The sequence below is a fragment of the Mustela putorius genome, unplaced genomic scaffold (genome assembly GCF_011764305.1).
Source record: "Mustela putorius furo isolate JIRA1106 unplaced genomic scaffold, ASM1176430v1.1 tig00000407_pilon_pilon_pilon, whole genome shotgun sequence".
In the NCBI taxonomy this organism is placed as follows: domain Eukaryota; kingdom Metazoa; phylum Chordata; class Mammalia; order Carnivora; family Mustelidae; genus Mustela; species Mustela putorius.
In genome coordinates this window covers 23,234,523-23,254,701 of record NW_025421373.1, presented here as the reverse complement: position 1 = coordinate 23,254,701, position 20,179 = coordinate 23,234,523, and the positions used below count along the sequence as shown (strand labels likewise).

The following is a 20,179-nucleotide window of genomic DNA, read 5'->3' as shown; positions in this document are numbered from 1 at the left end:
GCACAGCCCTAGGACCTCATGGACTTTCACTGGAATTGGACCCAAATTCAGAATCTAACTCTGCGGAAGAAGGAGATGCTTCCTCTCCTCTCCGTTGGAGATAGGACACCACCTTTTCGGCCTGGGTTTCTCTTGTTTTCAACTGTCTGTGAAATCAAGGGAGATGCACTCATGCAGCGATGTGTGGGACTTTTAGTGGTTCCACTGAGAAACCAACTCTGGAGCACAGTTTTAAGAACAAGCCCTTCCTGCTGTCTTCTGTGTGGACAGAGTGTCCCTCCTAGGCAGCACCAGCTTACCCAGGAGCTGGGTGTGCATGTCTCCCTGGGCGCCCCTTGCCCTGCTATTCTCAACCTCCTTGCCCTTCGGTGTGATGGGTCAGGGAGGGCCTCTGGGGAAAGCAGTCCCGTGGAAGTAACTATGGACATCTTTAGGGTTAAGAGGCAAAAGTGTTCAGCATGGCTTTGTTTAGGAGACTAAAAATCTAAAATAATGCTTCTTTCAACTATTAAATAAAGTGTGGTATGTTCACAAGCTAAACCCCATGAAGAGGAATTTTTAATGACACCAGAAGATGGTCATCATTGATTACTAGAGGAAAAAAAAAAGCAGATTATAAAACATTATGCTGGAAGAGGAAACCCAGCCTCCAGGCAGATATGTAAATGAAGGAGGGGTATAGGGTAAGACTCAGACTTGGAAACTAGAAGTCCTGGGTCCAAAGTCAGACTTTGGCACCCTGTAGCCAGGAGACGACAGATGAGTCTCGAAACCTAAAAGCTGGCCTTGCAGTGTGTGTCAAGTGGGAAGAACACTGGCCCTCTGGTACATGGCACTGAGGGCACTGAGACTGGGACAGACCAAGCACCTAATAAACATGAGCTTTAATGAGTACTTACAGCGCTGCTCATTGCTATGCTGAGATATTTTCATTTTTCTTAGGTTGGCCTATTTGTTTTTTTAAAAAAATGTCTGCAACAAATGTGAATGACTTGTATTAAATAAGAAATATAAACAAACATGACTATATAAGGAAGCGGCCCCACGGAACTCATGCCTGAGTTTTCCAGCATGTTCCTGAGGACATCCCTCACTGTGAAGCACGGATGAGATTTTCTGGAGAAACTGATCTGCTTGTGGTATCTGAAGGTTTCCCGGAACACACTGGCTGCCTGTGGGCTTCAAGCCACGGCAGTGTGTTCACCCTCAGTGTCCAGGGAGAGGGGGTCATTGACATAAACTATGACCCAGGTTCTGTCGCGTCCATAGGACAGTGTGTGAAGGAGTCCCACCAAAGAGTCAGAAGCGTTACCCCGGGGACCAGACCAAGAGCGACACTCAGGCTTCAGAGTTTCTGCACCTCACCGGTGATGTCAATTCTTTCGCAACAATCTCATGTCACAATAAAAATGGAAACGGCATCATTCGATGTAGCAGAAAAATGTTTAATAACACGTAAACGTGTTGACAACTTATTATGATAAAAAGAGGTTTGCAAAACAGAATGTTCAATATTGTCATGTCTACAAAAACAACTTCACGCATCCGACAGAAGGGCAAAGTCCTAAGATATGAGCAGCGGTGGGATACATTTCAAAAATTTTCCTCTCATTTGTCTGGATGTTCTCAATTTTCCACAATGGACAGCTATCACTTTTGTGATTTTTTTTTTTTTTTGAAGTGTGTTTTCTTAAAAGGAAGGATTTGGCCCCAAATGTTGCCAGCATTTTTAGCCTTTGTCTTGCCTCCACTTTCTCCCCTCCCCCACGAGCCTGTTCTCTCACCTGATTTTAATAGACGCCATTTTGCTGTCCCTTCTGTGTCCTTGAAAAAGGCCTGAAATCCTAGTTGGAGCGGGACAAGGCAGAAGCCAGGGCACAGGTCCAGCCCGCTGCTCCCCGTCAGTGGTCCCCCACCACCGCGCGCCGCCTTCTGGAGTATTGTTCTAATTAGCGGGGACGCAAAGCAGACCCAAAGGCGGAACTATAAACACTAGAGGCAAAGACCCATAAACAGCTGGTAACTGACTCCAGCTTGTGCAGATGGCCCTGGCCCTCTTTCGCACTAGGGGCTGGATGGGGGCTGGGCTGGACACTGAGGACTCCCCTCTGCCTCCCCTCCTCAGACCACAAGCTGCTATGAGCCAGGTAGTTAGAAATTTGGGAGGTCTGACATGGGGGAGCTTATATCTACATGAACAGGCAGTATGGGGACAAAGGGTCTTCAAGATCATGACAGCCCCATTACCTGCCCCGGGGCCTCAATTTACCTATCTGTAAAATAGGGAAGAGAAGAGCCAAGTGAGCCTTCTTTTTTTTTTTTTTTTAAATTTAATTAATTTATTTACTTGAGAGAGAGGAGAGCATGAGCAGGGGAGGAGCAGAAGGAGAGGGACAAGCACACTCCATGCTGAGTATGAAACCCAGCATGGGGCTCAATGTAGAGCTCGACATGGGGCTCAATCCCACAACCCTGAGATCATGACCTGAGCCTAAATCAAGAGTCAGATGCTCAACTGACTGAGCCACCCAGGTGCTCCCTAAATGGGCCTTCTTAGCTCTACTACATCAGGCCTAAAAATACGCCTTGGGACTAAATGCCTATCATCTACCTGATAGTATAATAGTATAATAACAATATATACCATTTGATAACATAAACATCCACTATAATAAAGTTATCTGCAACATAACCCATACATCATACTATGTATTATTGTGTGATACTCTTTAATATTTCCTTTTTTTTTAAATGACCATCTGATCAATATCTGTGATCAGAGGCAAGCCAGGAAGACTTCCTGTATGAAGAGATTTAAGGGCTGCAGATTTGACAGACAGAGGGAATAAGCCTCCAAAAATGTCATAATGGAGGGGAAGGGAGAGTCTTGAGGGAGAGGGAATTTACGGTGCTTCTTGGGAGGATGTCTCGGGCTGGGATCCACACCGATGTTCTACCCCAGAAGCACACAGACTAGTGCTGTAGAGGGCAGGAAGAAAACACACTGGAGGGGCACCTGGGTGGCTCAGTCCTTAAGCATCTGCCCTTGGCTCAGGTCATCATTCCAGGGTCCTGGGATCCTGCTTGGTGGGAAGCCTGTTTCTCCCTCCCCCACTCCCCCTGCTTGTGTTCTCTCTCTCTCTCACTGTGTCTCTCTGTGTCAAATAAATAAATAAAACCTTTTTTTTTTAAAGATTTTATTTTTATTTGTGAGAGAGAGAGACGGAGAGAGAGCGAGCATAGGCAGACAGAGTGGTAGGCAGAGACAGAGGGAGAAGCAGGCTCCCTGCCGAGCAAGGAGCCCGATGTGAGACTCAGATCCCAGGACGCTGGGATCATGACCTGAGCCGAAGGCAGCGGCTTAACCAACTGAGCCACCCAGGTGCCCCAAAATATTTTAAAAAAGAAAAGAAAACATGCTGGATTGAAGTGACCAAGACTTGTCAGCCTCTGGTCACGCAACATAATACCTGGGGAACTCATTAAAACACAGGTTCCTGGGCCCTTCCCGGAGTTTCTGCAGCAGAATCTGGAGCAACACGGCCAGGTAATTTAAAAAATCCGCTCAGTTGATTCTGAGTCAAGAAGTGTCCATATCTGGCACAGGTGGGTGTTCAGGAGCCTGGGGTCCAGAGTTCCCGGTGGCTAGAGATAGAATGTGGGGGAGGGTTGAGTCTCCTCTCCTGCCCCATGCCCGGTCACCAGCACAGTATAGCCCAGGGGGGTTCCGGCTGTGGAGTCTCCCAGACCAAGGACTCCAGCTGTGTGATTCTGGCAGAATTACTTTACCTTTCCGAACCTCAGATTCCTTATGTTTATAATAGGAATGATACTAATACTTAACCTCAGAGAGTTGTTGCAACGATCAAAAGAAGTAGTCCTTGACAAGCAGAAGGCCTGCCTGAGAAGTGAGAAACGCTTTTTAGTATTCATATAATTTAACTGATTGATATTATTATTTGTAATATTATTACCCCTCCACCAGCGACCCCCAGCTGCTGTGGAGGTGTTCTGTGGAGAGGTTCTCAGGGACCCTAGCTGTGAGAAGCTGAGGTCACACTGCCCCTTGCTGGACAAGTTATAGACTGCATCGAATAAGCCTAAATTCAAGCTCCATTTTTCTCCCTTTTACCCAAAAATACTTCAGCGTGCACCTAAGAAAAATTCTATTATTCTTAAGTAACAGTACAATCATTAAAATGAGGAAATTTCACACTGATACAACACTATATGCAATCGACACGGTCCGCATCCGCATTTTGCCAGTGGTCCCTCTGGTGTCCTTTATAGCTGATTGTTTCCCGGCCCAAGACCCCTCCCAGAGTCACAGGGGACATGCGATTGCCAGATGTCTTCACTTTCTTTTAATTCAGAACCATTTCTCAGCCTTTGTTTTTCCATGACCGCGACATTTTTAGAGTTCAGGCCAGTTATTTTGCAAACTGTCTCTCAGCAGAGATGTACCCGCTGGCTAGATTCATGTTACACTTTTGTCAGAAACTTCACAGGCGTTTGGCGGGGTCTGTCTCACACCGTGTCAGGTTGTCCAATTCCGATGATGTGGGCTCTAACTCCCCCAGCTGTTAGCATGTGGGAGTTGGGCTCTGCAAACCAGACAGGGAGGGGAGACTTGCCTCCGGTCTCACATCAGTCTGGATCCTCGGCTCGGGATCTTGACGACAGCTCAGGATAGCTGTGGCAAGGCAAGAACCGCCCCCAAGCCCCACGGCCCCAAGCTCTGATGGGAGCCCAAGGGCTGGGCCAAGGACACCTGTGCTGCCTTCATGGCATCATCCCTACACCAGTCTGGGTGCCTGGAGCTCCCTTTTTGCATCACCCATTTCTATGTATTTTTTTATGAAGACTCATTCCTCAAGTGATACACAAATATCTGTCTTTGTTTTTTTAAAAGTGTTGCAGCAAAAGCTTAAACCCCCTTTGAACCTTTGCCCTCTTCCCGGTCTCTTCTCTCTCTTCCAGAAGTAACCAGTTACCAGTTTGGGGTGAGAGGGATGTTATCTACACTCCTAGGAAAAACACACACTATGTAACATTCCTTTAAAAAATGGTCACACTGTAGGTCGGTCTCATAGAAATTTCCCTGGCAGGACTTGAAGACTGAGTTAGTTATTTTCATTATCACATACCAATGTGTGGCTACACTAGTAGCTATGTAGCTGATCCCCCATGGATGGACATCTAGGTTGCTTCCAGCATTTTGCTATTATGGAACACACTGCCCTAGGCACACGATCCATGGCTTCTGAGGGAGATGCCTACTTCTGGGAGCCTAGACTGCTCTTGGAATACCAGATTCCTTGAGTGGACTCCTCAGTTTTTTATGACTGCCTTTATTCACTTAACCTATTAGAAATGCAGACTCCTGGGGCACCTGGGTGGCTCAGTGGGTTAAAGCCTCTGTCTTCGGCTCAGGTCATGATCTCAGGGTCCTGGGATCCAGCCCATCGGGCTCTCTGCTCAGCGGGAAGCCTGCTTCCCCCTCTCTCTCTGCCTGCCTCTCTGCCTACTTGTGATCTCTGTCAAATAAATAAATAAAATCTTAAAAAGAAAGAAAGAAAGAAAGAAATGCAGACTCTTGGCACACCTAGGTGGCTCAATCATTGAGCATCTGCCTTCGGCTCAGGTCATGACCCCGGGGTCCTAGGACTGAGACCCACCTCAGCTCCCTGCTCAGTGGGAAGCCTGCCTCTCCTTCTCCCACTCCCCCTGGTTGGATTCCCTCTCTCACTGTGTCTCTATCAAATAAAATTTTTAAAATCTTTAAAAAAGAAAGAAAAGGAAAGGAAGGAAGAAATGCAGACTCTTAGGGTGCCTGGGTGGCTCAGTCAGTTAATGTCTGCCTTCACCTCAGGTCATGATCCCAGGGTCTTGGGATCAAGTCCTGCTTTGGGCTCACTGCTCAGTGGGGAGTCTGCTTCTCCCTCTGCCTTTCCCCTTGGTTTGCACTCTCTCTCTCTCTCAAATAAATGAAATATTAAAAAAGAAGAAGAAATGCAGACTCTTGGGACCTCTGAGAACATCTGGGCTGGATTTTCACACTGTGTTTCAAGGATTTGGGGGTTCTGAGATGATATGGGGGACCAAGAGGAGGAATTAGCTGGTGAGAGCCCAGACCCTGACCCCATTCCAACAGGAGTACTCCTGCCTTTACCCAGTTTTCAATGTTTCTTTTTGAAAAACAAATACCAGCTATTTTAAAATTCAAGAATCTCTGATGTGGCCAGACCCCCTAACTGGCATGGGAATGCTTCTGTATCGTGCCTTCTGGAGCTGCTCCCATTACTGTAGCCTCCAGCCACGTAGTGTGGGCGATGCCACATGGCCCATCCCAGGCTCCCGGCTGACGACCCGTGAGGTCTCCGCCAGTGCTGCTCCCGTGCACCAGGGCTGGCGTGTTGGTGCTCCCAGCTGTGACCTCGCACGCCCCCCAGCAGCTGTCCACGCTCCTCTGGCCCTTCTCTGCCTTGCACTCAGTGGCCCAGGTCAGTGTTCAAATCTTCCCATGCATCAGGGACTTGGTTAAAAAGCACTTAGCTGGGTGCCACTCCCAGAGGTTCTGAAAGAGCACATTCTGGGGAGTCCAGGGAGGTACATTATTTTAGAGCTTCGCAGAGGGTCCTGAGGGTTTCCCAAAGTGTGGTGTCTCGGCATGGAGAGGTTACAATGCAGACAGCTGGGCCCTACCTCACATCTGCCAGTGATGACTCTCTGGGCATGCAGTCTGGGGATCTGCATTTCCACCAAGTTCTCCAGGAACGGCTACTGCGTCCAACTTCCTCCACACCCCTCAAGGACGAGGGAAACAGGGGATCAAAGAGTAAAAGGACATCCCCATCATACACAGGGGCGGCCAGATTGGCTGTGGTGTGAACCTCCATATGGCCGCCTTCCCTACAGGCCTTTCTTAAAGTTCAAAGACACACAGACATGACCAGTGCGTACAAATAGAACCCCACTTTATTAGCAGTTAGTTCGAGATTGTACATTAATGGAGGAAGGTTCCCACTTTTAACACAACCCAAAACGGCTGGTTCGAGAGCCCTGATCAGGTGAGCTGGGCAGCACCCCTTCTCCCCCCTCTCCCAACCCCCACAAGGGAAGGAAACCTGTCTGCTCCCCTAGCGTGCCCCCCCACCCTCTCCAGTCAGCCCTCTCCTCTCCCCAGGAAATGACATGAATTTCATGCAAATTACAAAAGGAGCCCTCTTGCTGATAATAAAAGCTAGCACAGTCATAGAAAGCCCTCTCCCCTCCTTCATTCTCCTCAAGGGCCAGAGAGAGGGAGAAGAGAGGGAGGGATGAACTTATTAGGATAAAACACAACCAGAGTCTCCCCAGAACCTTGACACTGACCCCTCACAAAGCCCACGCCCCTTCCAAAAATCTCTGGCTGGCCGAGCTGACAAAGACGAGCCCTGGGGGGCAGCTGGCCCAGGGTTGCACACCAGGCACCCAGCATTGCCTGGAGGGCAGGGGTCTGGGCCCTCCACCCTCACTTCCACTAGAGCAGACCTGCTTTCTTCTTGGACATTTGAAAACCCCTGTTATAGCCCCATCTGCACATCTTATAAATGGGGAAGTTGAGGCCCTGGAGGGGAAACCGTGACGTAGCTACTAAACGTACCCAGTTGGGACGAAATTTCACATCTCCTGCCTCTGGCCCCTGGCTCTCCTCCTCACACTACAACTTGGGGGAGGCAGTTCCCCGCTTAGGCCCTTCCCTGGTGCATCCCAGGGGCCTGGCTCTGTTCCAGTGCACACAGACCACGGGCCTCCAGGAAGTAAAAACCGGGAGGCCACAAAACAGAGAGACAGACAGACAGGCAGACAGACAGACATGCTCTTCGTGCCCTGTGGCCCATCGCCAGGATCAGAGCGGGCAGCACAGGCTCTTCTGGGCCGGAGGCATCTCCTTCCCAGCAGGCCCAGCTGCAAGGGTTGCCTCCCTTGCCCTCCCCTGAGCTCCCGGGGCTCCACCGAGCCCTGCTGCTGGTTTGGCACTTGGTACAGGGGACAAGAGAGAGGCATCTCAGGCTGGAGTGAAGATGTCAAGTCAGCACAGAAGGCGGAGATCCATGCAGCCTAAAACACCCTGAACAAGACAGGGGCTAAAGGAGCACGTTCTGGGACACCATGAAGAAATGATCACACAGATCCAGATGCGGGACTTCAATAGGACGGGGGCCTGCTCTCCTCAGAAATTACATCATTTAAAGAACCAAAGCAACCAGAGAGGGGAGAGACTGAACAAAAAGCGCAGTTACAAGATGTCATGTATGCAACTTGAGCGGATCCTGATTCTAAAACCAGGCGTAAAAGTTATGGGGGTGGAGGAGCAAACATGGATTCAATAGCAGATGTTTTTAGGAAATCACTGTTGTCTCGGGTGTGATACCGGCCAAGACATAGCATGATGTCTTAACTCTCCGGGGATGCGGGCCGAGGCATTTTGGTCCAGTCTCGTGATATCTGCAACTCACTTTAAAACTAGTTTGGAAAAAAAATTCATACATACAGAGAGAGAAATCAAATGTGGCAGAATGTTCATTTTAACTCTAGACGGAGGATAGCAGGTGTTCATAATAAAATAACTGGTACGTGTTTTCATTTGCTCTTTCCCTCACAACCCGGTGGGGACCATTCCCTCCTAAGGGCACCCATCTCTGTGGGTCAGCCTAGTCATCCTTCATGGGGAACAGATGGCTGCTCCCTCAGCGGGGCCTCAGGCCCTGGCTGCTTCTCCTCATGGGCCTGGAAGAGGCCCATCTTGAAACCTCAGACTCCTCCACACGCAAGATGTGCACTATGGGCGGTTCTAGAACCCCAAGTGGCTGAGGCAGTCACAGGGGACAACCCACCTGCGCCTGCCCCAAGCAAAGGCTCTCGAGAGGGATGAGAGAATGGTCGGCAGTGTCCACTCCATGATTTAAGCTGTTTCTCTCTCTCTGGCCAAACAAAGTACGTTAGAGGACACTGAGGATGCAGAGATGCCGTACCTACTGCCCTCTGGTTTGCCCTCTCGTGAGGAAGATCTGTGTGCTCAGTAGCTGGGGGCCCCTAGAGGGATTTGTCTGTCCCCTTCCTCAGTAGCTACAGTTCCTGGCAGCGGGTCCACGAGCAAGATTCATGAGTGGGAAGGAAAGAAGTAGCAGGGACCAGACAGACTCAGAACATGTGGCAAGTCAAGTGCCCAGCCTTCCAGAAGGACCTAGACAATATTCCCCACCACTTCCTCTGCTCCCACAGGGGTCCGCCGGGGCCTCCAACCTGCCTGCTCCTTCCTCGGGCCAGAGGCAGAGAGAAATGGAGCTGCCAGTGCACCGGCCATTCCGAGCTCCCAGAGAGGGGGGCAGGCGTCCAGACACAGAAGGTAGATCTCAGCAGTGGGAGCTATAAAGGTCTAGCACAGGCCACGGAGCCCAAGCCCCTTGCCGCAAGATGGGAGATGAGGCCTGGGGTCCTCACTGTGGAAGATGCTGCCCCCTTCTGCGAGGGTCAGGTTCCATGGCACTGGCAAGTCTTCACAAGCATACAAGCAGGCGTGCCACCCTGTCCCCAGACACTGTTCCTCATCCCCTGCGGGCTTGATGCTGGGTTCCCAGCCTCGAAGGCCCCAATGAGAAGCATGGTGGGAAGGCTTCTCTCGGAAGACAGTGAACCCACACGCAACCGTCCCGCTGAGTATCCCCCTTTCTTCTCCACTGCCGGCGAAGAACTTGAGAAAAGGGCTTGGGTTCAGAGGTCAGACAGACCCGGGCCCCACCCCCATCCCCAAAGACCGGGGGAGGACCTCTCAGAGAGAGCAAGGCAGGACTGCATGTGCAGACCAGGAACGGAGAAGGCTCAAAGGCACCCTGGCTGGGAAGGAGTGGTTTGTCCCCTATCCTGGATGACCACGGGTGTGACTGAGGGAGGGACAGGAAGCTGGCACAGAGTAGGGTCCCCAGGATGGGCTCAGAGGCAGTGTGGCATTGAAAGAAGAGCACTGGACCCGGAATCAGGAGTCTCAGGTTTAATTCTCCTCCCTGCTCTCACCCAGTTCTGAAACGTCGGCCAAGGAGGCCGCCTCGCCTTTCTGCTTCCATACCCGTCAAAGGACCCTTCCAGCCCCAAGATGCTAGAGTCTTCCCAACAGGACAAGGCTCTCCAGAAAGGGTTTTCTGGATGTTGGCTGGAAGCTGATGGGCAGTGGGAGGGGCCGGGGAGAGGCACCCAGCCTTAGTCACTTCACATTGTTAAAGAGGCGGGTGGGAGCCGACCCTAACCGGAAAACAGCCCCGAGATCCCGAGGTCTGCAGGGGGCCTGGAGACAGTTCTGTGGGTCCTGGCGGGCAGCCCAGCTCCCAGGGCGGCTCCCAACCTAGCACCATGTGACAAGGACGGGACAGGCCGGCCTTCAGCCCCCTGGCCTCCCGCCCCAGCCCTGCTGTCTCCTTTGGCCAAAATTCCTCCAGGGTCACTGAGCTTCATGAGACCAGCTGTCCCGGAGAGAGCGGGTCTTCCCTGGGCGCTTCACTGCCTCTGTTCAGCTGCAGTAGCCCCAGGGCAGCCGCGACACGGGAAGGGAACAGACACCTCTCCAAGAGGCACCTCCACAGTGTCTCCCCAAGGCCCAGACACACGAGGACACGCCCTCCCCTCCCTTCCATATCATTCTTTAGCACTGAGATAGGACACTGGGGCTTGCCACCATTTTGTATGACTGAATTAAAAACAAACCCAACCAAAAAAAATATAATATATATATATACACATTATATATATATATATATATATATATATAAAAACACAGTGCGACCCCAGCACCCAGGGTATAAACTCTGGCACCAAGAAAAAAAAAAAAAACAAAATATTAAAATACTTTAGCTTCTTAGTATTTGGGGGTGCAGGTTAAGGGGGTCTAGGAGCCCTTGGCCGCAGGTAGCTGGGACAAAGCCATGAATGGCAGTCTCACCCACACTGCCCAGGGTCTGCCCAGGGGCCAAGGTTGGGGGTGGGCATGGGGACAACATATGTACATTGGGACATGTATACTGGCAGACTCCTGAACCGCCTCAGTCTTTTACCACAGGAAATACCACACGTCATATCCCAGGATGAGGAACAGGGTAGGGGGGCCTGGGCCTCTGGGTCCTAATGGCATGGCAGTGCCCCGGGGTCCCGAAGCAGACCCTGAGGACTGGGTGGATACTGTAGGAATCAGCGGTTCTTTCCCCAGAAGGGAAAGTGAGATGTGAAGGTATTAACCGGAATGCGTGTAGAGGTGCAGAGTTCTCTTGAAGGCCCCCCACCACATCCAGCCCAGTGACTTTGGGCACCCAGCTGGCCCCTCTGAAGTGCCTGGCTCAAAACAGTCAGGGAGGCATCCAGTCTCTCTCCCTAGTTTGGCAAAAGGCCCAGCTGGGCTCCTCTCCCTGTTGTCTGGAGGACAGGGCAAACATGGCAGCTAATACTGAGGGGAGACCCCGCCGGCGCAGGGAGTGATGGGATGAAGGGGAGGGCATGGTTGGTAGGACACAGTGAGGGACAGAAAAGGGAGTCTCACGGACTCCCTCTCACCAGGAAGTGGCCTTCCACCAACAGGGGGTGGCCTCCCCATGGAAGGCTGTGCACGGAACGGACCTCTGGTGGCGAGGGAGGTCCCGGAGGCCACAGACCCAGCACTGGATGCTCCGAGGCGCTTGTGGACCCGCCTGGGCTCTTCTCCTGGCCCTGCCTGGGCCTCAGCTGAGTATTGCTTGGAAGTGCCCGGCCAGCCCAGGCCCAGCTCCCCACTCTGCGGGTCAGTCTGGCTCAGCATGCGGCAGGCCGTCCAGGCCGTCACAAATGTTCAGTCTGGCTGTGGTGGCCGCGGCTACCTGGTGTTCTGGAGGTCCTCCCGCAGCCAGGTGGGCAGCGTCTGGCCCATCTTGTACAGCAGCTTGGAGAGCTCGATGTTGTGGTCCCGATAATAGTCCTTCAGGAAGGCGCGGGACTGGAACAGGAGGAAGAGTTCAGATCTCAGGGATGTGCTGATTCTAGAGGGACCTCTCCCCTCTGGAAATCTACCACTGTCAGCTGTCAACCCACACACCTATCATCTATTCATCACCATCCTCAAAATGGCAGCCTCCGAAATAAAGCGAGATGGCAGGACACCAAAGCATAGTCCACAAGGTCAAAATTCTTGTGATTGGGAGAAAAGAAGGAATTCGTTAAAATCAGGACTGAAAGGCAGGGTGTGTGACCTTTGACCTACGCCCTTCGGACATGCCATTCTCTCCTGCAAGAAGGCTTATCCCCCTATCCATCCATACCTCGGGCCACACGCTGTCCCCCCCGCCCCCCCGCAGGCCCAGCTCCGAGCCCCTCCCCCTCTGGTCCCCCTCCCAGCTTCAAGTGCCATCTCTGGTTGGAAATCCGCTAGCACTCGCATGCAGCTCTCTAACTGCAGGAAGCACGTCCTGCCTTATATTCTTCCTGGTGTGTGTGACTTATTTCCACCCCCCACCCCCTACCCAGTGAAGGCAAAGACACGTCTGATCCATCCTCAAAGCCCACGGCATTCAGCCCTAGGCAGAAGGTCATAAATAGTCACTAGACTAAATCTTTTCTAACCCACCATGTCCCAGCTTCCATTCCCTCCTTGTAAGAACATCATCCAAGAAAGGCCAAGGCCGTTAAGGTACTCAGTGCAGGGTCAAGAGGAGAGAGGATTCCCGCTGCTCAGGGACACTCCCCGCCCCCGGGATCCAGCTGCCACAGGTGGTGTGTGCACTTACATCCAGGTCCATCTCTGGGTATTTCCGGCCCTTGCTTTTGCCCAGACACTTGGTTTTTCCTCCTTCGAGCAGCTGGCACCAAAATCCTTTCTTTGGATCAAACCTGCGGAGGTGGGGAAAGCCTATGGATGGGAGCCAGCCCAGCCCACCCCTTCCCACCTTAAGGCCAAGTTCACAGACTCTAGGAGTGGCAGAGCCTGGACCACAACCTACTCCCCTAAGCACACTCTGGAACCCACAGATAGATAGATGTATGGGGGCTGGGGTTTGCTGCTGCTGGCCCTGGGCTACACTAAACATGCCTGCCCTCTTCTTCCCAGCAGAAAGCAGCTCACGTGCTGAGTTGCTCTCATCCTGGTGAGGCAACCCAAGTCCCTCCAGCAAGCAACCCGGAAGAAGAACATCTGCCATTCATCCTTCGGGATTCGAGGAAACCTTCCCAGGGCGCTCTCCCACTCGGGGCCAAGCACCTTTTTTCACCCAAGAACCCAAGAGGGAAGCAAAGCTTAGTGGCATTGTGGTGGGTGTGTGTTCTAATAAACTGTTGATTTTTCAAGAAATGCAATGTCTGCACTAGTACTTAAGCATAGCCATCACTGAGAAGTTCTGGCTTTTAGAGTAAACTTCAGAAATGACAGAGCCAGACTGCCTTCAGGATGCAAAGTCATGCTGGGCCTTCAAAGGTTTTTTCTGAAGGGAGGGAGGAGATGAGATCTGAAGCTGCCAAGGGTGGGGGAGGCACACTGGCATCAGAACTCAGCCCCAGATCAGGGCTGAATGCTTCCAGCATGAGGACAGCGGGAAAGCAGAATTCGCATTTGGCAGGTGTAGGAGACAGGGAATTCTGACTGGGTCACAGGGCAGGCATAAAGGAGGAAGATGAGGATGATGAAGACTTAAATGATCTCTGAGCATCAGTACATGCCAGGCACGGAGCTAAGAGCTCCACATGCATGCCTCATGCAATACAGGGGCCCTTGGGAAGCAGGAGTCATCACCTTTATCTCCAATGTACAGATGAGGAAAGTGAGGCTTGAAGGCCCTAAGACACTTGTCCAAGGTCACACAGCTAAAGACATAATGGGTCTTCTAACCCAGGCATCTCTGATGCCAACAGCCCCACACCCTTAGCTGCTGCTCCTGTCTGCCTCGAGGTAAAGGATTGCTTCTCTTCTTCCCCTTCTACCTCCAAGACAGTGAAAAGGGGACATTCTTGCTGCATGACTTTCCCAGGAAGGTAACCAGGGAAGGTGATTTTATTCCTCCCTCTCTTGAGACCACCTCCTCACCCCATACAGCTGTGTAAGCCACTTGTCTGTAACATGGTTAACACATAACTCCCTAGCCCTGAGCTCCTGCCACACAGGCTGGCCTCTACCCGTCTTGGGAGGGCATTCTCAGTGCACCTGTACCAGGTTCTGCGTGAGTGCTATTATAATCCATCAACAATTATCTATAGCTTCCTTTTCCTGAAATTATATTTAAATCATGACCTAATGCTAAGAAGCCCTTGTGGGAACTAGGGCTGCCTAATATTAGTTTAAGTTAGTTTAATAAAAGATTCTAGAAACGTTCAGCACAGACTGAAAAGAAAACCCCAGTGGTGGGACTGACCAGAGTGGAACATATTTACCACCTCCCTTTTTTATTGAGTTGATACCTTTATTAATATGACCCAAATCATATTAATATTAGCTTTTCCACTAAATAGCCATTGGGAATATGCACATTTTCTAACTCTAATTTATCTGTGTCTCCTCCATAATTATTCAGGCCTTTTGCTTTTGGGTCCAGGTGCCTGCTCAGAAAATCACCCCTTTGAAAAGCCAAGACACTCACGCCAAGGTTTTGTGGTAGTCAATAGTGTTGGTCACCCCAAGGAACTTCTGCACTGTGTCCATCACTTTGGCAGGTTCTGTTCGCAGCAGTTTGCCATCCAAGACCAGAATCTGGAGAAAAGAGAGAAGAGACAGGATGATCTGAACCTGTATTTACTACAAGAGCAAACAGGTTCCCGGTCTTCTGGTCAGCAGCCATGGTTACAAACTGGGGACTCTTCACTCCATAGACTCTGCCTCCTCTCCCACTCCTGCATGGCAGGTGTCCCTACATCTCAGGCTTCTGCAGTCCAACTCTCTGCTCTCTGCCGGCTTCCCTCTCCTGGAGAGGAAGCTATCACTCCACTCCTTCCTGCCTGTCACAACCCTACCATATCCCTCTCTGCCTCTCTCTAAGCCTCTGGCCCAATGTCACTCTCCCGCCTCAACCCTCCAAGAGGTTCCCTAAAATGCCTCATGTGATCTAGCCCTGCTTACCTCTCCACTCAGGCTCTCCACATCACCACACCCCTCTCAGGAAGGCAGCCTACCCCAGGGCTTTTGGAGTCCCCTCAGGGACACAGAGCCTGGTAACAGGACATGGGCTCAGGGAATTTTCACACATTAGCCTTGGGATGAACAAGAACGAAACTTTCAAAGACCCCAAAGATCTAGCTCGCCAATGAGGACATTTCAGACCCCATGACAAAAGAGATTTGAGGCTCTCTGCCAGCTTCCACAAGCCAGAACTGTTGAGTGCCCCCCACCCCAAGGGCCAGGGATAGGCAGCTACCTGGTTGGCGTGAAAGGCGCTGAGCCAGCGCTCAATGTGGGTCGCGTACCAGCCGGGGACCAGGCAGCGGCTCTGGAGGGCCCGCAGCTTCAAGGATGCATCAGGCCCAGCCGTGATCACTTCGTGGAAAGTATACTTCAGGGCCACTGGGTCATCATGGGCTCGCTGGTGCTGCAGGTTAAGGGAAGAGGGTCAGTGTGTCACATGGGGGCACAAAACAAAGAAGCTCTCTTCAGCAGCCACGAAGGGGCCTAAAGACCCTGCCCGGAACCAGCAGCCCTGGGTTCAAGTCCCGGATCTGCCTCTCACTACACTTTGACTTTGGGGAGTCATGACCTCTCAGAGCCCTAGTTTTTCCATCTTTGCAAGATAGGAGTAGAACTAGATCAGAGTTTCCACATGTTGACTGTCTTCCTGTCTCCTCTCTGATGTCTCCCATATCCACAAGCCACCTGTGTGCGCCGAGGTCCACACACTTTGATTCCCACTGACTCATCTTTCTTATTCACATAAAACTATTTCAAAATAAAACTCACTACTGCCTCCATAAATAGAAGACCAGACTCAGCTGTCACATAAAGAAGGTGATCATTCATACATACAATAAAAATAAAGCAATGTTTGCAAATGCCAGCCAGATAAAAATAAATGTCTGCTACAGGTCCTGAGCCCAAAGCTTGCACTCTTTTTGTTGAAAACAGAGCTTAACAACATTAGAAAGTACTTAAAAGCCATTTATACTAAACTGAGAATTTGTCCTCTGTAGAAATTAGAAGGTGTTATTATTTAATGTATGTGTCCCCTCCTCAAAATTCCTGCGTTGAAGCCCTACCCCACAGTATGATGGTTTTTGGATATGGAGCCTTGGGGAGGTACCTAGGGGGGAGATGAGGTCATGAGGGTGGGGCCACCACAATGAGGTTAGTGCCCTCGCAAGAAGTGACACCAGAAGGAGTGCGAGCTCCTGCTCTTGCTCTCGCTCTCTCCCTCTCTGCCTTGTGAGGACACAGTGGGAAGGCAACTGTTTAAAGCCAGGAAGAGGGCGCCTGGGTGGCTCAGTGGGTTAAGCCGCTGCCTTCTGCTCAGGTCATAATTCCAGGATCCTGGGATGGAGTCCCGCATCGGGCTCTCTGCTCAGCAGGGAGCCTGCTTCCCCCCCTCTCTCTCTGCCTGCCTCTCTGCCTGCTTGTGATCTCTTTCTCTGTCAAATAAATAAATAAATTCTTTAAATAAATAAATAAATAAATAAATAAAGCCAGGAAGAGTGATCTCATCTGGAACCAAATCTGCCAGCATCTTGATCCTGTCCTTGGAAACTCCAGCACCATAACAAATTCCTGTTATTTAAGCCCGAGTCCATGATACTGTAATTATGACTGCTCGAACAGACTAAGACAGGCTAGGAAAGGAATCAGAAAATGCCATGTTTGAGCCACCTGATAATGCCATGGGCTGGTCCCATCCGGAGACCAGGAGCCTGCCCTCCAGGGGTCACACTGTTAGGCCTCCCCACTGCACCGAGGCTCACACATCCCTCAGGGTGGGCAGTCTGTGGGGAGCAGAGAGCAAGTAGGATCTGCACCTGGCCCGCCACCAGGATGGCGGATGCAGTGAGGCCCCAGAGAGGAAGGGACAGGCTCAGAGGGCTACAGGGTGCTGCTGAAAGTGGCCAGGACTGAGGAGGCCTTCCTGGACCAGCGGGTGGATGAGCTACTCACCCCCTACATCCTGGACCTGGACCAGAATCCCAGGAAGACTGGCAGGCAGGGGAGGAAACCTCCCAAAAGGCCTGATCTTAGGCTTTCCTATAAGCCTAGGGGAATGGGTGCTCAGAAGAAATTAAGTCAGGTCATTGAAGTTAAAGAAAGTTCTAGTTCTTACATTGTCGAGTGGGGATGAGGAGTCATTACCTTCTCTAACTCAGACAACAGTCAGGTAACTTCGTTACCTGATCAGGTGTCTGCATCCCCTACCATGAACGCAGAGACCTAAGCCTTAATTTAATTCCCTCTGAATCCTCACCCCCACCCCACCCCGTGCCTAGCGAGGAGGCCAGTTAGTAAGATCACTGTTCACCCAATCTCACTTTCATCAAAGTGGAACCAGCCTCCACCCCTTGTTGGTGTCAGAATCAGAGGCAGGACCCCAGTGAAGCTAGCAGGGTGGGCAGGTGGGCTTAGTAAGTACCTGTCGAATGAATGTATGAGTAGCTGAGTGGTGGACAGAGCCCCATGCCCCTACCCAGGGCTCCACCCCAGCCCCAGCTCACCTGGTACCAGGAATAGGCCCGGTCCGCTGGGTTGATGAGGATGGTCAGGACCTTGGCCTTGGGTAGCAGAGCAGCCGCCCGCCGGGGCGCCACTTCCGAATCGAAGTAGTTGGCGCTCTTCTCAAAGTAAAAGTCAGAGGTGGTGTTGGAGGGGATGGGGAAGAACTCCATGTACCTGCAGGAAGCCCAGAGGGAAGAGCTCACAGGCAAGACTCGTGAGAAAGGGGCCGGAGGAATGTGGCGGGAGAAGTCGCTGGGGTGGGAGTTCAGAAAGCCAGCAGGCACACTGATCCCAGTGACCTGCTCCTGGTAGGGATTCTAGATGGTCGGCCACTGGGAAGTGCCCCTTTGTGGAATCCATGCCTTTTGGGGGGACCTTGGAGTCAGGAGGATAGGAAGACTTACAGAAGTGATATGGGTTGTAAGGCAAGGGATGGTGCATGGTATGTTTGACTCTTGAATGAGGTATTCCCAGTTAAAATGACTGGGGCTTAACCCACTGCTCTAAGGGCGAAACTGGGACACCTCTGACCCCAGGAAGAGCCTGAATGGTCCCAAGAGATGCCTCCTCCTGCTCTGCCCCATCCCGAGTACAGGGTTTCTTTACTGGCCAAGAATATCACTTTCTAGGCTGTCACTGCCGACTAGGAGACAAAGCCAGGGGGAGTGTGTCACCTTCTGCCAGTCACACCCCTCCCTGGCCTCACGTAGGTCAGCCTGACAGCCTTCCAGAGGAACCTTCCATATCCCAGCCCAAGGGATGCCCATTCCAGCCCTCTGGGACCAGCTCTGCAGGACCCCTCAGGAAGCTAAATGAACACTCCAGAGCCTTCTAGGGGCTCCTACTCATACAGAATAGAGGGACAACTTCAGGGCTTCATGGGAACCAAAGCCCACAGGCCCACGTTAGGTAAGGGTGTAGGATCCCTACTGGATCCTGGGAGACAGGGTTACTCCAGAAACCCCTTCGTCAGAACTGCCCTGGGGCTTCTGAGGCTCCTCACCCCGCCCTATACCTACCTACAAAACCAAAATCTTGGGAATGGGGCTGAGGAACTGCTAGCTCTCCTATTTCTGAATTTTATTTATTTTTTAAATTCTAATTACAACATACAGCATTCTGTTAGTTTCAATTTCTGAATTTTCTTTATGAAATAGCATCTGTACACCCACAGTCCATTGTCTGTAACACCGAAATTGAGAAAGCTCTGAAAACAGAAGCGTTTTCCCTCAAGTTTAGAGCAAAGCCATTTGGCAGCAAAACCGGACCTATTAATCTTAGTGTAAATAGTCACGGTCTTTGCTAGAAACGTGTTTATGCGTGTATGTGCTGCTGGGGTGCTTGCTGATGGGGCGCTGCCCCAGGCCCTGCTGAGGTTAAATGTACGGTGTTGTACCATGTCACCTCCTTAAAACCTGACAGAGGGTGACATTCAGGGACCCCAGAGATAGTCCACGTGTTAGAGACAGAGACAGGTAGGCAGCTAGGCAGGCAGACGATAGACAAAAAAGAAAGAGAAAAAGTACAGAAACCAACAGAAGAAGGGCCATAATCTCTCCACCCAGGCAAACCACTGACACAAAAATAATAAGAGTAACACATGGATAGGGTAAGAAAAGGCGAACAGTCGAGAAAGATGCAAACTGAAATGACTGGAGCGTAAAACTATCCCCACGTGCGCCACCCCCACCCCCTACTGCCATAACCTCTGGAGACAGGTTCTGGAAAGAAGCTGCGATTGCTACCACCTCCCACCTCCCCAGGCAACTCCCCATAGGCTGGCAAGCCACCTCTGACGGGCTCACAAGAACACCACCTGCTCCACGGTGAGGCAAGAAATTTTGGCCAGCTCTCAGGGTCAGAACATTTGGATTTTAGCCCCTGCCCTGTCCCCAGCTCTTGGGACCTTGGGCAAGTCACTGTCCTCCTCTGGGATTCAGGTTGTTTTCCCATAAGCAAGGGAGGTGCTGGCTCCTACCTCCAGCAGCCTCTGACCCCAGGCGGTGACGGAAAGGGGCAAAGGGCTTCCTCATCAAATGTCCCGCCCGTGACAAGGCTCCAACATCATGACTCAAGGGTCACTGAGCTTTGTCCCTGTTTACAGGAACTTCAGCTGTGTGTGAGGAAGGGCCAGCTGCTTCCTGCCATGAGCACGGCAGACCTCCTCCGGGGCAGACGCCATGCCAGCAAGCTCCCATCCAGCCCTGGACGGACAGGGCCACTCACCAGTCGATGCCTTTGTGATAGTTGTGGCCGTTAAAAAACTGGATCTCCTCAAAGGTCTCTGAGCTGGGGTAGTTGCTGCTGAGGTCCGGGTGCATACCCAGAAACAGGTAGAGGGCTGTGGTGCCTGCAGGGATGGAAGAGAGCTGAGACCAGGGCTGTGTCCCCCCTACAAACACGGAGTCGGGATCATGGATTCTGACTCCAGCTCTCCATGACTCATGGAGAGATCCTGGGAAAGTCCCTTGCCTTCTCTGGGGCTTAGTTTCTACACCTGTGCAATCCAAATTAACT

The 20,179-nt window shown here is 51.5% G+C and overlaps 1 protein-coding gene and 1 long non-coding RNA gene across 7 annotated transcripts in view; one reads left to right on the top strand and one right to left on the bottom strand.

Moving 5' to 3' along the window:
• LOC106004680 overlaps positions 1-13,331 on the top strand; it is a 33,636-nt gene extending 20,305 nt beyond the window's left edge. The window contains exon 3 of the long non-coding RNA XR_001177726.2: positions 13,106-13,331. This is a non-coding gene — a long non-coding RNA (uncharacterized LOC106004680). The remainder of the gene's footprint in view (positions 1-13,105) is intronic.
• The window catches only part of NDST1 (N-deacetylase and N-sulfotransferase 1), a 58,666-nt gene continuing 45,447 nt past the window's right edge, over positions 6,961-20,179 (bottom strand). For all 6 annotated transcript variants that reach the window (XM_045079577.1, XM_045079578.1, XM_004737817.3 and 3 more), the window contains exons 10-15: positions 19,889-20,012; positions 17,662-17,836; positions 15,393-15,563; positions 14,622-14,731; positions 12,783-12,885; positions 6,961-11,995 (exon numbers count right to left, since the gene is read on the bottom strand). In XM_045079577.1, the coding sequence (XP_044935512.1) occupies positions 11,876-11,995; positions 12,783-12,885; positions 14,622-14,731; positions 15,393-15,563; positions 17,662-17,836; positions 19,889-20,012 (803 nt within the window). In that variant the 3' untranslated portion in view covers positions 6,961-11,875. The remainder of the gene's footprint in view (positions 11,996-12,782; positions 12,886-14,621; positions 14,732-15,392; positions 15,564-17,661; positions 17,837-19,888; positions 20,013-20,179) is intronic.